This window comes from Procambarus clarkii, chromosome 79 (genome assembly GCF_040958095.1).
Source record: "Procambarus clarkii isolate CNS0578487 chromosome 79, FALCON_Pclarkii_2.0, whole genome shotgun sequence".
NCBI lineage: Eukaryota > Metazoa > Arthropoda > Malacostraca > Decapoda > Cambaridae > Procambarus > Procambarus clarkii.
In genome coordinates, this window is record NC_091228.1 from 18,969,791 (window position 1) to 18,987,197 (window position 17,407).

The 17,407-nt window shown below is 43.1% G+C and overlaps 1 protein-coding gene across 1 annotated transcript; it reads left to right on the plus strand.

The window, feature by feature from the left end:
• Positions 1-807: 807 nt before the first annotated feature.
• Positions 808-9,359, plus strand: LOC138357711 (golgin subfamily A member 6-like protein 25). The gene is made up of 2 exons (XM_069314700.1): positions 808-2,034; positions 9,258-9,359. The coding sequence occupies exons 1-2, from the start codon at positions 808-810 to the stop codon at positions 9,357-9,359; spliced, it is 1,329 nt and encodes a 442-aa protein (XP_069170801.1).
• Positions 9,360-17,407: the final 8,048 nt, after the last annotated feature.

Below are 17,407 nucleotides of genomic sequence, written 5' to 3' on the forward strand. Positions count from 1 at the left end.
CGTGGCTACTGGCGTATATTAGTCCAGTAGTCCGTGGCTACTGGTGTATATTAGTCCAGTAGTCCGTGGCTACTGGTGGATATTAGTCCAGTAGTCCGTGGCTACTGGTGGATATTAGTCCAGTAGTCCGTGGCTACTGGTGTATATTAGCCCAGTAGTCCGTGGCTACTGGTGGATATTAGTCCAGTAGTCCGTGGCTACTGGTGGATATTAGTCCAGTAGTCAGTGGCTACTGGTGGATATTAGTCCAGTAGTCAGTGGCTACTGGTGGATATTAGTCCAGTAGTCAGTGGCTACTGGTGGATATTAGTCCAGTAGTCCGTGGCTACTGGTGGATATTAGTCCAGTAGTCCGTGGCTACTGGTGGATATTAGTCCAGTAGTCCGTGGCTACTGGTGGATATTAGTCCAGTAGTCAGTGGCTACTGGTGGATATTAGTCCAGTAGTCCGTGGCTACTGGTGGATATTAGTCCAGTAGTCCGTGGCTACTGGTGGATATTAGTCCAGTAGTCAGTGGCTACTGGTGGATATTAGACCAGTAGTCCGTGGCTACTGGTGGATATTAGTCCAGAAGTCCGTGGCTACTGGTGGATATTAGCCCAGTAGTCCGTGGCTACTGGTGGATATTAGCCCAGTAGTCCGTGGCTACTGGTGGATATTAGCCCAGTAGTCCGTGGCTACTGGTGGATATTAGCCCAGTAGTCCGTGGCTACTGGTGGATATTTGCCCAGTAGTCCGTGGCTACTGGTGGATATTTGCCCAGTAGTCCGTGGCTACTGGTGGAGGGAGGAAGTGAGAGTATTCTTTATGGTCAGGGTGAGACAAGAGAGCGTGGAGGAGCAGTGGGTCAGGGTGAGACAAGAGAGCGTGGAGGGGCAGTGGGTCAGGGTGAGACAAGAGAGCGTGGAGGGGCAGTGGGTCAGGGTGAGACAAGAGAGCGTGGAGGAGCAGTGGGTCAGGGTGAGACAAGAGAGCGTGGAGGAGCAGTGGGTCAGGGTGAGACAAGAGAGCGTGGAGGAGCAGTGGGTCAGGGTGAGACAAGAGAGCGTGGAGGAGCAGTGGGTCAGGGTGAGACAAGAGAGCGTGGAGGAACAGTGGGTCAGGGTGAGACAAGAGAGCGTGGAGGAGCAGTGGGTCAGGGTGAGACAAGAGAGCGTGGAGGAGCAGTGGGTCAGGGTGAGACAAGAGAGCGTGGAGGAGCAGTGGGTCAGGGTGAGACAAGAGAGCGTGGAGGAACAGTGGGTCAGGGTGAGACAAGAGAGCGTGGAGGAGCAGTGGGTCAGGGTGAGACAAGAGAGCGTGGAGGAACAGTGGGTCAGGGTGAGACAAGAGAGCGTGGAGGAGCAGTGGGTCAGGGTGAGACAAGAGAGCGTGGAGGAACAGTGGGTCAGGGTGAGACAAGAGAGCGTGGAGGAGGAGCAGTGGGTCAGGGTGAGACAAGAGAGCGTGGAGGAGCAGTGGGTCAGGGTGAGACAAGAGAGCATGGAGGAACAGTGGGTCAGGGTGAGACAAGAGAGCGTGGAGGAGGAGCAGTGGGTCAGGGTGAGACAAGAGAGCGTGGAGGAGCAGTGGGTCAGGGTGAGACAAGAGAGCATGGAGGAACAGTGGGTCAGGGTTAGACAAGAGAGCGTGGAGGAGGAGCAGTGGGTCAGGGTGAGACAAGAGAGCGTGGAGGAGCAGTGGGTCAGGGTGAGACAAGAGAGCGTGGAGGAGCAGTGGGTCAGGGTGAGACAAGAGAGCGTGGAGGAGAAGCAGTGGGTCAGGGTGAGAGTGAGACAAGAGAGCGTGGAGGAGGAGCAGTGGGTCAGGGTGAGAGTGAGACAAGAGAGCGTGGAGGAGGAGCAGTGGGTCAGGGTGAGAGTGAGACAAGAGAGCGTGGAGGAGAAGCAGTGGGTCAGGGTGAGAGTGAGACAAGAGAGCGTGGAGGAGGAGCAGTGGGTCAGGGTGAGAGTGAGACAAGAGAGCGTGGAGGAGGAGCAGTGGGTCAGGGTGAGAGTGAGACAAGAGAGCGTGGAGGAGGAGCAGTGGGTCAGGGTGAGAGAACAGTGTGGTGTGTGTTCACAGGCCTCAGGCGCCGCTAATGTTTACACTAGCCGCTGTGACCGACCACACACACCAGCTGCCGCTCTCTATCTCATCTGTGTATTCTCTCGGCTACCTTAACGCAATATTCTCATGCCACCAGTCAAAACCACAGACAATGCCGAGGGTGTAGTCATTAAAGTGTTAGTGAGAGTGTTAGTGAGAGTGGGAGAGGGTGAAGAGCACGTGTGTGTAGGGGTCCACGTGTCCCGGGCAGCCATAACACAGGCCGCTCTCCTCTCCTGTAAAGTGTTAAGCATTGTATTGATTACACCGACAATGAAACTGTAAATTATTGTATTAATTACACCGGCACTAAAACTGATAGGTAGTAGTGCTGAATTGGTTAACATATATAATGGAGCCGAGTAATGGGAACATAACACATAAATGACACAGTAAGCACAGTAGGCTATTAATTTAAGGAGAGCCCAATAGGCTCAGGAATCTGTACTGCAGTTGATTGCCAGTTGAGTGGCGGGACTCAAGAGCCAGAGTTAGCTCCCACAAGCACAGCTAGGTGAGTACACCCTGAGCCAGGCAGAGGCTTACGGCCCAGGCAGGAATATCCCGGGGGGGGGAGGGGGAGGACACATTCTTGGGAGAAATTCGTGGATGTCTGCCATAAAGACGGGTGGGACTGGCCGCGTGTTGATAAACACTGGACCACACGTGTACCTCTTTGTATCGTGTTGTTGTTGTTGTTGTTATCTCTCTCAGTACCGCGTTGTTGCTGCTATCTTTCTCAGTACCACTTGTATGATGATGTTATGTTGAGCCCAGCACCGTGAGGAGGGCTGGTGATCTCCCTCCCACCCTCAACCCCAACCCTCACACCAAGGACAATCACCCCTGCCCATCACCTCCTACCCTCCACACTGAGAGTGAGAGTGATGGGACTCCGTCACCTTACCGCCACACAGCCCCCACTGGAGCCCTTCCACACATCATTTATATTGAAAGTCTGCACACTGCTGACAACCAAGCATGGAGATCACTCCCTCTTTAGCTCTCTCTCATCACAAACTTACCACAAACCAGTCTCCGTGGTGTAGTGGTAAGACACTCGCCTGGTGTTCCGCGAGCGCTATGTCATGGGTTCGTATCCTGGCCGGGGAGGATTTACTGGGCGCAATTCCTTAACTGTAGCCTCTGTTTAACGCAACAGTAAAATGTGTACTTGGATGAAAAAACGATTCTTCGCGGCAGGGGATCGTATTCCAGGGACCATAGGATTAAGGACTTGCCCGAAACGCTACGCGTACTAGTGGCTGTACAAGAATGTAACAACTCTTGTATATATCTCAAAAAAAAAAAAAAAAAAACATGGGATGTGGGGAGGTTACATGTGGGCGGGGGAGGGACGCTGTATTGGTGTTACGGTGAACAGTATTAGAACGTTGCCCAATACTGTCACTATGGAAGCATGTTCACTCACAGGATATTTTTATTATTATTATTTTCTACCACAGACGTGGCCACACATTAACAATGCTAACCAGCATATATACATTTTCTTCTGTCCTCCATGGACTGGGTTAGAGATGAGTTAAACATATAGTTCAGGGATTTATTGAACAATCAACCACAGACGGTGATTGTAGTGCTTTTTAAAATGCTAGGCTAAGCTACATACATAAATACACAGATTTACGTATGCCCTACATAAAGTGTTAGATGTGTCTTTTACATAGTGTCATTAACGTGCATTTACAAAGGTGAAATGGAATTCTGATCAACTTCCACATATACTTTATACACATATATATACACACCACACACATATACATATATACACACATGCATACACATACATTTGTCTCTTTTACTCTGACAGGGTGAGATAACTGATAGAGAAACTAGTGTGCAATTAAGCACTTAATCACTGAAGGTGATTAAGGTGCTTTCACAAGCTCAGGTTATAGAGTTACATCACATACATTCATTGTATAATTGATACATTACATGGTTAATCTAGGGTACAAGTCCAATATATCATCAAGTGTTCCAGTACTATAGTAGTTACAGAGTTCAGCATACCTTAGCCCAGGAGGGCGAAAGTCAGTCAGTATGGGACATTCTACAATATAATGTTCAAGAGAGTGCATGTTTTCTCTTTCACAAAGTTGACACATTGTGTACTAGACATTTGGGTTTTGAGAAAGCTGCCAGATACGTCTATATCCCAGGCGTATTCTGACCACTATAACATCACATTGCCGGGTTCTTGTTCTATTAGTCCCATATGTGAATGTCTCCTCACGATATCTATCATAATATTTAATGCTACAACTTTCAGGTCTTTGTGAATTTGTTAGGTCTGTGAGATCTTCATTAGGTATTCTCTTTATCACTGCTAATGAAACACCCATATCAATTTCTACCACTGGTTTTCTACAGGCTGTCTTTGCAAGCATATCAACAGTGTCATGCCTTGAGATGCCAACATGTGATGGTATCCATAGGAATTTAATGTCAAATCTCTTTTCTTTGGCAGCTAAAACATTCATTTGAATATCACTGACTATTTTCTGGGTGTCACTACTATGTGCGTTCAATGCCAGGAGTGCACTCTGCGAGTCACAGTATATAAGTCCACTGCCTTTGTCTTTTAAAAATTCAGTGGCAAGGTATATGCCTGCAAGTTCGGTTTGACTTGTACTTGCCCAGTCATTGACGCGCTTCATTACTGTATGTACGAGAGAAGATTGTTCAAATATATTACATGCACAACCAGTACATCGTCCACCTTCTTCTACAGAGCCGTCGGTATAGCACTGATACACATCGTTACCCATACCCTGAGTACTTTCAGTGATGCTTTTCAGTGTTAACTGTTTTAATAATGTAGAGTGCACACTATCTTTCTTGGGCGCATTTACAAAATCAACTGCTAGATCGAATGAGTAATGCGGCCCAATCCTGTCACTATGGCGGTGTGTTGACTCACAGGATGAGTGGCGCTGTCCAATACTGTTACTAATGCAGCAAGTTCACTCACAGGATGAGTGGGGCTGTCCAATACTGTAACTAATGCAACATATTCACTCACAGGTTGAGGATTTGATTGTTGCCGCCGAAGGCGGCTAGTTTATTGTGCACCCCATACTCATCCTGTGAGCGGTAGCGCAAAAGCATTACAGAGGGCACAAAAGGTCTTTATCAGACCTCATGTTAGATTATTACATAAACAATTTCTTCAATCCTTCACACCTTATAGATACAATGTCAGCTAGTTACAGAGAAAGTGCTATTACAAGAGCTACATATTTACAGTAAGTCATCATACATTAATGGTAGGTTTTATCGTTAATACATAATAGTTTGGCCAATGGGGATATTACAGAGTCATAGGGGAGCTTCTGTTTATTATTAGTCCTCACAATACACTACTTGTTTCTGAATCTCATATGTCGTTCATCTACTGGAAGCAAAATGTGGATACAGTGCAAGGATTTCAGGTAATTTATCCATGGTAATAAGATAGGTTGCCATATCATACAGAGTGAGCTTAGACTTATCTCTAAAAGGCTCAATTTTACAACAGTCCAAGATATAGTGTTCGAGTGTGTGTCCCTGCCTATGTCCACACACTTTACACTTTACTTCATCTAGATCCCTATACAAGCCGAACTGCCAGAGATACTTGTAGCCAAGTCTTATACGAGCTGTGACAACATCTGTTACTCTACTGACTTTGTTACTTGCCCCATACACATGTTTTACTTCACACATTTCATTGTGATGAACAATGGACCTACTAGTTCCAGTTTGCACTGTTCTACTTTCTTCAAATCCATCTAGGAGTTCTCGTCTAATGACACTTTTAAGGGACCTATTTGATAACTCAAGATTCCATTCAATACTGTCTTTATTTACTGCAGCCTTAGCAAGGGCGTCAACTTTGTCATGTTCCTGCATGCCAATGTGAGAAGGAATCCACAACATTTTTATATTTACCCTCTTGCTAAGTATTCTTACATATCTACGTCTAGCTTCCAAGACAAGCACGTTATTACTTGATTGCAAACTGTTTATTGCTCGTAGTGAGGATAGGGAGTCAGAAATAATTAAGCTGTCTACTTCAGTGTTGTCAATAATTTCGAGTGCTACCAGTATCGCTACCAACTCGGCCTGCATTGTGGACGCCCAGTTACTAATTCGGACGCTATCCAATCCTGTCACTATATCGGTGTGTTCACTCACAGGATGAGTGACGTTGCCCAATCCTGTTTCTATGACATCATGTTCACTCACAAGATGAGTGACACTGTCCAATATTGTCACTATGGCAGCATGTTCACTCACTGGACGAGTGACACGGCCCAATCCTGTCACTTTGGCGGTGTGTTCACTCACAGGGTGAGTGGCGCTGTCGAATACTGTCACTAACGCACCATATTCACTCACATGATGAGTTGTGGGTAAATCTAGCTCTAGTATATAATAATATTAAATGTTTCGAAGGACCATTCTTTATATTGAAGAATTAGAGAACCAGTGCCTATGGATCACTTTTATTAAATGCAAAATGAAATCAAGTAAATCTTACTATCTTCTTCTTCTTTGGTAGTGTCACCCTAGTTAAATTATGAGGAGTTAAACTGTTCATTTGTGAATGGGTTAGGCTACAGTGCTGTACCCCTCTACAGACTTAAGGAAGCACATAGCTTAACAGAGTTATTTATGAGTAGTAGTAACTACTTCGTTTATATGTATTAGGCTACAGTGCTATAGTCCTCTTGAGACTTAACGAAGCACGTAGCTTAAAGAATTTCATGCTGAGCAGTAATGGTTGCTCAGGTTACCATGATGAGCAGTAATGGTTGCTCAGGTTACCATGATGAGCAGTAATGGTTGCTCAGGTTACCATGCTGAGCAGTAATGGTTGCTCAGGTTACCATGATGAGCAGTAATGGTTGCTCAGGTTACCATGATGAGCAGTAATGGTTGCTCAGGTTACCATGATGAGCAGTAATGGTTGCTCAGGTTACCATGCTGAGCAGTAATGGTTGTTCGGGTTACCATGATGAGAAGTAATGGTTGCTCAAGTTACCATGCTGAGCAGTAATGCTTGCTCAGGTTACCATGCTGAGCAGTAATGGTTGCTCAAGTTACCATGCTGAGCAGTAATGCTTGCTCAGGTTACCATGCTGAGCAGTAATGGTTGCTCAGGTTACCATGCTGAGCAGTAATGCTTGCTCGGGTTATTGTGGTGAGCAATAATGGGCTTGAATGATCATGGTGAGCAATAATGGGTGATGAGAGGAAATGTCAGCACTGTGGAGAAATGCCCGACAGACTACTGGAACATTATCTAACACAGTGCACAGTTACAGCCACAACAGACCACTGGAACATTATCTAACACAGTGCACAGTTACAGCCACAACAGACCACTGGAACATTATCTAACACAGTGCACAGTTACAGCCACAACAGACCACTCCAACATTATCTAACACAGTGCACAGTTTCAAACACATTAAGATTCCAACTTAGATTCAATAGAGCAGAAGAAGTTATTAAACACATATCTTACTAAGGCGACCATATGAGTCATAAATACTCATACTCCGCCCAAGTAAAACAGAAACAAGCAACACTTAGTGGGCCAGCCAGAGGCTTAGGGCCCGCGCAGAGGGCCAGCCAGAGGCTTAGGGCCCGCGCAGGAGAATCCCTGCAAAAAATAATGGGTGCTCGATTTATAATTATTGGGCTACGATGCTATAGTCCTCTAGAGACTTAACGAAGCCTAAAGGGAGTCTAAAGAATTTAATTGGCAGTCCCTTTGTTGTGACTCATCTTAAGCAATATAATCTGCTGAGTTAATAGGTGTTAATTCACTAGATTATGGGAAACCTAGGGTTGTTGGACAAAATTAATTCATTGTTACTACGACCAATCATGCTTGGAAGATAATTTGTAATGGATTATCCCAACCCATATGCAAGATTTCAATTTTGCTCGTGCTAGGTGCTGATCCAAAAACGTTTTCTAAAGTTGCTTAAAGGCAGAAGTGAGAAAAAAGAAGTAGCCCAAACAACACTGCAAGTGGAAATTTCATTAGGTAAATTACGAGAATCCTAGTTCAGAGAAACTTTGATTAAACGCAGTTGTCTGGTTAAGACTAGTCTAAGGTTTTCTTGGCAAGACCTTATGGGCCAGTGGTTATTTAGGACCTTGGTCCTGGTAAATTTTCAGGTATGGAAGTTTCTGGATTACTTCATGGTCCTGCGTGATTTATTGGGTACTAGAATTTTCTAGCTTAATTTATTTGTTTTACGTAGGGACTGAGTGTGGTCAATTATACCTGTCGAGAATAGTTCTGGGTCTACAGTGGGGTTGGTTGCTGCGACTTGCACTGGTTTAGGCTGCTGACCACTGATTATCCACTGAGATCCATAAAAACATCTTGGCTAATATTAATTGTACCAGACTCAATCTGGATTTATTTACTCAACTGTTTTCTCCTTTATGCTGGTTGCCACAGAATTATTTTCAGCTGATGGTTTAGTTTCTATTAATATCTATTGTTAGCAGACATAGGCTTGTTCAGGTTTTAAACTTTACCTGTAAGTAGGTAGCCTCTTGCTGATTTGAGCAAATTCATGCCCCGTTGTTTAACTTGACCAGTAATAAACTGGTATTAATTGTCTGCTCCTACTAGTACATTTACATCGGTGAGGCGGTTAGACGTTAACTCGTTGCCAGCCAATTTAACTCCATTTTGCTGTAGGAATCTGGTTGTATTCCCTAGACCCTTAACATTTAGGTCAAACGGGATTTGATCTACTACTATGGGCTGAACGGGCCTGACATAGCCACCTAGGCGTACTAGTGGTTGGACTACTGTATTCCTGGGGGTCTTCTATTTATCATGAACCCTGACAGGTTTAATTAGACCTATGTTATTGGTTTTAATTTAAGTGCCTCTGCCGCTTTCTGGGTAATAAAGGTTTTCTGGGACCCCTTGATCGAATAGGCCACGAATGGCGATCTTGGCCCTTTTATTCTAGACTTGGAGTTGGGCAGAAGGCAATGTTGCATTAACTTGAGATGCTGGTGATTGACCGCAGTAAACTTCTCGCAACTTGCAGCACTGTACTTGTGTAAGATTTCTATCTCTTACCTTGGAGTTTGAAAATTTGATTTAATATTTGATATTTGCACAGTGCAGCATGATGCTGCCGTCTTCAACACCTATTGCAGGTGTTCAGTGGGGTCTCACAGCTGTTAGTATTATGTGGTTTGAGACACCTGGTACATCTGTGTAACTGTTTAGTCGTCTGACTCGGGTGTCTCTATTAGGGTAACTTGTACAGTTATATACAGAATGGTTTTAATTGTTGCAAAACAAACATAACTCCCAGACTACAGCATGGTTAAGGTTCACCGGTTTAGGTGAAACATTGTCTACAAGTTTTGAAGGCTTTGGTGTTTGCATGTATTTATTAGTTTGTTTCTTGAGAGTACTTGTTGTACTCTTGGGAGTAATTATTGGGTTCTATAGGGAGTACTTATGTTATTCTTAGGTCTCACTGATAAATAAATTTTTGGTCTGTTAATATTATATTGATTATTAGTTCCTGTATTACCTAATGACTGTGTCACTTTAAGAGTTTCAATTAAAGAATTTAATGTGGGTACTGTCTCTGTTGATTGAGTATAGGCATTAGGTGCCTGGTCTGCCTGTCTTTGATTCATGGCAATATACAAACCTGCTAATATATCCTGCATTGTCAGGACGGTATTATTCTGATAAGAATATAATTCATTTAGCACCTCGCTAGACAACATTCTTTGGATGACAATTTTAGTCATTTACTCAGCAGTGGATTGATCCACTTCACTGCTGAAGGATTTTAACAGTGACTAGTTTTAGACTAAATGTTTGCAAGGAGTCAACTGATTGATCTGGTTAAGTCCAGTAGCTGGTGCATAAGATTTATGATAGCCTTCTCGTTGTCAGTACTTTCTCTAGAGAGCTGGATGGCTTGATTGGTGCTATCATGTTCAGCATTACCTCTAAGAGGCTGATTTGAGTGATTAGGACTATCACTAATTTGGCTTAAGGCTTCTTGCTTAGCCTCAGCCTCAATTTCAGCTTCAGCTTTTAATACAGCTTCAGCTTTTAATTCAGCTTCAACTTTTAATTCAGCTTCAGCTCCTAATTCAGCTTCAGCTGTATCTTCATCTTCTGTTTCAGCTTCACTGTCTGTTACAGTTTCACTTCTTTCTTTGGGTTCATCTGGGAAGCATAATAATTCAGTAGCCTCATGTACTGAATTCTCAGAATCCATGGAATATATGGATGAGCCCTCTGAAAGCTATTCAGATTCGGTTAATATATCATTAGGTAAGGTTGTATTTAATAAAACTGTAGAAAATGATGGTTTAACTACAATTATTGATCCAGTGTAAGGATCTAATTTAATTAGAGGAGTATCCTCATCTTGCTTTAGCTCATTTATTTTATCTGATGAGTTGGGTGCTTGCTTTGGTATAGGTATACTATAAAGGTGTTCCAACCCAGCAGGAACATTTTCTGTTGCAAGCATCTTATTATAGTAATTTAACCTGGCCTAAATTTCGTCTACATAGTTGGCTAGGTCAGATATAAGTTGATATATTTCATCTGGGTCAGTATTACTGACATTGAGTGCACCTGTGTACATCACAATAATTTCTTGTACTTGTTTGAGTTTCTGGTTAGCTATCTTTGCTGAGAATTCCAGCGATATGAGATCAACTGGATACATTTTTTTTTTTTTTTTTTGAGATATATACAAGAGTTGTTACATTCTTGTACAGCCACTAGTACGCGTAGCGTTTCGGGCAGGTCCCTGGAATACGATCCCCTGCCGCGAAGAATCGTTTTTTCATCCAAGTACACATTTTACTGTTGCGTTAAACAGAGGCTACAGTTAAGGAATTGCGCCCAGTAAATCCTCCCCGGCCAGGATACGAACCCATGACATAGCGCTCGCGGAACGCCAGGCGAGTGTCTTACCACTACACCACGGAGACTGTCTATCTAGCTGTCACATATGTTGAGTAGCCTTGTCAAGTGACTTTGAAGGTCTTTCAAGGTTATTTCTAACTTTCTTGGTGTAGCCATGTTGGCTATGAGTTTGAGCTGTATAGAGCTTATGTAGCTAATTTTGACAGCTATGGTACTTGCTCTCATATGTGTGGGGCAGGTACAGTTATTAATAGCCTAATATTTAATTTCTTAGGTTATGTTTAATCCTACCTCGTATAGAGGTTAGGTTTCCTACCTAACAGGAGCACTTAAGATTTGAGTGATGCTTGGATGCCACTACGGTTGCACCTGGGGTTAGCTTATTATTATCACCCTCGGTTGGTATAGTGACACCTAGTAACACTCAAAGGAGTATACAGTAAGAAATACAATAAAATAAATACACAATTTGTGTAAAGATAATAAATTTCACCCTACTTAGGATCTGCACAACATTAAATAGTAATTAACCAGTGCTGTCTAACACAGTACTAGTCTGGTATTAATCCTACCTAATAAAGTAACTAATAATAAGTTAGGCTAGAGTTGTACATAACTTAGTACAATTCCAGTCTAAAAATATCCTATCCAATGTGGATTGGCATAAATACAAAAATTATGTGCAATAATGTTGATATATCAGTGCTATGTTTTTGGGTTTTGTAGTTTTGATATATACAATATACATTTATAAGAAATACATGTATAAGAAATTTAAATATGTACAGTTAATGTTGGCTTGCTAGCCACAACCTTCTGTGGTGATTAATGGTATTAATTAATTTATCGACCTCATATGCCCTAGACTCTGGTGACAGGTGTACTCCGTCTGGAGCAAAGTTTTCATGATATGGTCTGACAGTAAAGTGAATGTAGGTGGCGTCCAGCCTCACTCTTTTTCTCAGCCGAAAATTAATATATTTAGTTGCACGTTGATAATACTCAGGACTCACTCTCCAACGATTATTACTCCTTGGTTGGAGAAGTTCCACTAATGCGAACACAACGGTGCTATTAATTTCCTTAAAGGAATTGATGATATTTCTGAGATGGTTTATGAGTTCATCTGGGTGGTGAGTTGGGTGGATATCATTACCACCGAAATAAATATTTGTTAAATGGTGTGACCAATCTAATGCAGATGTTAACACAGGATTGTTGTAAAAATTATGAGCAGTTGACCTAAATATTCTCGCCTCTGTTTGGGATATAGGTCTAAGTATTGTGGGTAGTTGGCTATGAACCACTAATGCTACTTGTAGAAAGTGGCATTAGTCTAGTATATTAACAATGTGAACTAATAGGGTTAGGCTATAATATATGGGTGGCGGTCTGCTGACGGCCGTAAATAATAATTAATATACAATACAATACAATTTTATTTAGGTAAGGTACATACATACAATAAATAATTACAAGGATTGTTTAACTTATAGGTATAGCTAGTACATACAATGCCTAAAGCCACTATTACGCAAAGCGTTTCGGGCATGATAAACTTAAATGACAAGCTTAATACTAATTGAGCATAATGAGTAGAATGAAAACAAGAAATGAAAACATAGATGAAAAAGCAGCACAAATACAATACACAGCACAAATACAGAATATATATCCTAGTACCTGATAATACTATCTAATTAGGAGTATACTATAATCAGGGTTAGTAATTGATTAGTTGAGTTATAATAGATTATATAGAACCAGTAATTTAATATGATGCACTGGACCATAAAATATATATGAATTTATACTGGCATATCCGGGTCTGAAGAACCAAAAAGAATTTGGGCTCTGAGAACCGGTAGAGATTTAATATTAATTTTGGTTCTTTGTTGGGTCTCGGATAAGATCCTAGTTTGAAAGACCAAAACGAATGTGGGGAAATCTAGCTCTACTATATAATAATAATAATAAATGTTTTGAAGGACCATTCTTTATATTGAAGAATTTGAGAATCAGTGCCTATGGATCTCTTTTTTTAAATGTAAAATGAAATAAAATAAATCTTACTAAATTAACTGTAAATTTATATTAATTCTAGAGCTATCTCCATACACAATCTTGAATCTTGGGGGGGGGGGGGGGTAAATCTATATAATATGCATATACATATGGTTAAGAAGGGGATTTGATTCTGCACTCATAACTGACGTTAAATTAATCAACATGCTTGACAACAGGGAGTTATTAATTACAGTTACTTTAATACCTGAATGAGTCAGTTATACTTTAAACCCAATGAGAGCTGGCGACCCTGTACCTACACTACTGTCCTAATCCCCGAGGGAGGACCTTCTCACTTCCAAGTTCAAGTTCAAGAATGTTTATTGAGATAAGCAATAAATACATCTCAAAGGGATAGAGTAGCTTAGGCTATTTCTACCCCCCTGCCAAAGTGAGGTAGACTATCCTCTCACTCGAACTTTCAAGACCCCATAGACCAAATAATGAATCTATAATACATAATTTCTTACAACAAACCTAGTTTGTTACAACCCCCCTCCCCCCATAAGTAATTTAATAAACCTTGTTTTTGATAATATGAAAAAATGAGGTTTAATATCCAAACCCACAGTTATAATTAATAAATCCATGCCTCTATCACAAGCTACCCTAACTAAATAAATGACAATCATCAGATTGTCCAGCAAACATCATAATATAAACATTACTACTTTTAGCAAGTATCCCGACTGTCAGCTGACAGCCAGCAATCATCCAATACCTGGAACTATGCATCCTACACTGACTGATCTAGCTAAATAAAAATATCCCTAATCTGTCAGCAAAACTAGATAGTAAAATTCCCTGGCTCTTCATTTAGCCAACCCGTGTTCCCATCCACAACATGAGAAATGAAAAACACAAAGTGAAATCTCAGTCTCACAAGAGAGGAACACTGAACTCGCTCCTAGTTCATCCCGGTGTTCCACTTATCCACTTTATTAAAACATTAATGTCCACATGACATTCTCTAAGACTAAGCAATCAAACACATCATATATCATTTATTAATTAATATTACTAATCAAATATCACAGTTCACCGCTGAAGTTCAGCAAAAATGGTGTTCACACTAAGAGTGTCAAATGTTTATATAGTTCGCCCCTCTTGCTCTCAAGCACAGAACACGACATGACAACAATTTTCTAGTACCTGTTGCTCTAGGCGACGCGCTATAGGTTTAAATTATAGCGTTATTTAACAAAAAAAAATCCATATTTCAGACTTCCAGACTTTTAGTAACTTAACTTCTCTGTTTCAACATTTAAATACTATATTTTCCATATTTCAGTCGTCCAGACTTTTAGTAACTTAACTTCTCTGTTTCAACATTTAAATACTATATTTACCAAATTCATATTACTAGGTTTTCAGAAGCATTACGTTAATTCTAAAGAGTAAATATGACATTTACTTTTTCCGTTCCTCTATTGTTCATGATGAAAAAAAAATCGATGTTAGAAGCTGACGATTAGTTGACAGTAGTTCCATGACCATCAGTTGCTGACTAGATAATCCTGGTCCTCTTGTACTTCATCCAGTTACCGCTGAAGGACAACAAACTGTTCACTAATTGAGTGTTGAGTGACCAGTGACAGCTCGTGATTGGCTGCCGCCGGTCGGGTGAACCTCGCTAACAAGACGCGACTCATTACTCATCTTGTAGCTCACACAACAGTCTTGATAGAAGAGACTGAACTAGTAGCTGAACCACAGAGATGCAGGACGTAAACGCCTAACGATGTATCTGTATCTTGACGGAAGTAGCTGCAGATGGCGTTGAGGTGGGTGGCGTGTTGACATCACAAGTGGCTCCCAATCTTCAGTCACCATGGTCCACGTCATCTTAGGCGTTTCTTGATGACACCAGACTACGAGACCGTAAACACCATGTTTTAGTTTAGTTCATATATTATGCACCCCATACCCATCTTGTGGGCGGTAGTGGAAAGGGTTACAGAGGCACATAATGGGCTCGGGGACTGAACCCCACAATTCATTTAGCTAAGCAAGTTACAATCTTGATGAGCTAGTTACAAAATTCAGTATAAGTCGTCACATCAACAATGGGTTCGAGATCGACCTCAAGTACAGGTTCTAAATTAAGCAACTGACATATGTGGAGAGCTAGTGTCACAATTTATATGTTTGTCCTGCACACCGCCCCCCCATCCAGTGGGCAGCGGTGGATAGGTTACAATCACTTAGTTACTACCTACAGTTAGCATGCGTGTATACCCTTGTACAGTTGACCTTGGGCCGAGGGAGGCTGTGGCCCGCTTCTATGGCGAGTCGACTGTACTCTGTAGGGAGCCCGTGTCGTTCATCTAGTGTCCGCCTCGTCCCGCTGGCGTTACAATAGACGACATAACCATGGATCCATCGCTGAGAAGTATTAGTACTGCTGCATGCTGGCTCCCTCTAGTGTCCGCCTCGTCCCGCTGGCGTTACAATAGACGACATAACCATGGATCCATCGACGAGAAGTATTAGTACTGCTGCATGCTGGCTCCCTCTAGTGTCCGCCTCGTCCCGCTGGCGTTACAATAGACGACATAACCATGGATCCATCGACGAGAAGTATTAGTACTGCTACATGCTGGCTCCCTCTAGTGTCCGCCTCGTCCCGCTGGGGTTACAATAGACGACATAACCATGGATCCATCGACGAGAAGTATTAGTACTGCTACATGCTGGCTCCCTCTAGTGTCCGCCTCGTCCCGCTGGCGTTACAATAGACGACATAACCATGGATCCATCGACGAGAAGTATTAGTACTGCTACATGCTGGCTCCCTCTAGTGTCCGCCTCGTCCCGCTGGCGTTACAATAGACGACATAACCATGGATCCATCGCTGAGAAGTATTAGTACTGCTGCATGCTGGCTCCCTCTAGTGTCCGCCTCGTCCCGCTGGGGTTACAATAGACGACATAACCATGGATCCATCGACGAGAAGTATTAGTACTGCTACATGCTGGCTCCCTCTAGTGTCCGCCTCGTCCCGCTGGGGTTACAATAGACGACATAACCATGGATCCATCGCTGAGAAGTATTAGTACTGCTACATGCTGGCTCCCTCTAGTGTCCGCCTCGTCCCGCTGGGGTTACAATAGACGACATAACCATGGATCCATCGCTGAGAAGTATTAGTACTGCTGCATGCTGGCTCCCTCTAGTGTCCGCCTCGTCCCGCTGGGGTTACAATAGACGACATAACCATGGATCCATCGCTGAGAAGTATTAGTACTGCTGCATGCTGGCTCCCTCTAGTGTCCGCCTCGTTCCGCTGGGGTTACAATAGACGACATAACCATGGATCCATCGACGAGAAGTATTAGTACTGCTGCATGCTGGCTCCCTCTAGTGTCCGCCTCGTCCCGCTGGGGTTACAATAGACGACATAACCATGGATCCATCGCTGAGAAGTATTAGTACTGCTGCATGCTGGCTCCCTCTAGTGTCCGCCTCGTCCCGCTGGGGTTACAATGGACGACATAACCATGGATCCATCGCTGAGAAGTATTAGTACTGCTACATGCTGGCTCCCTCTAGTGTCCGCCTCGTCCCGCTGGGGTTACAATAGACGACATAACCATGGATCCATCGACGAGAAGTATTAGTACTGCTGCATGCTGGCTCCCTCTAGTGTCCGCCTCGTCCCGCTGGGGTTACAATAGACGACATAACCATGGATCCATCGCTGAGAAGTATTAGTACTGCTGCATGCTGGCTCCCTCTAGTGTCCGCCTCGTCCCGCTGGGGTTACAATGGACGACATAACCATGGATCCATCGCTGAGAAGTATTAGTACTGCTACATGCTGGCTCCCTCTAGTGTCCGCCTCGTCCCGCTGGCGTTACAATAGACGACATAACCATGGATCCATCGACGAGAAGTATTAGTACTGCTGCATGCTGGCTCCCTCTAGTGTCCGCCTCGTCCCGCTGGCGTTACAATAGACGACATAACCATGGATCCATCGACGAGAAGTATTAGTACTGCTACATGCTGGCTCCCTCTTCGATTTTCCACCATTTACTTCGGGTCCGCTTGCAGTCTTGAGGACGCAGCTGGTGGGTGGTGATGAGGTGAGACGACCACCCCGATGGTGTAGGCGTTGTGGCGAGTGAATTTACTCCGCCTGCTCCCCAGGTTATCAATTACCAAGCAAGGTTTAATTTAACAAACTAATCTTAAATTTACTGTCAACGCAGATGGTTAAACTCTTATTAAACTGATGGTAATTGTTCAGGCATCTTAGGGAAAGACTATTTCCAATTACCACATTGTCT

Coding starts and splice junctions, on each gene's coding strand:
- LOC138357711 (XM_069314700.1), top strand. CDS start 808: ATGGTCAGGGTGAGACAAGAGAGCGTGGAGGAGCAGTGGGTCAGGGTG. Junction 2,035..9,257: donor AGGAGGAGCAGTGGGTCAGG/GTGAGAGAACAG, acceptor ATATTTGCACAG/TGCAGCATGATGCTGCCGTC.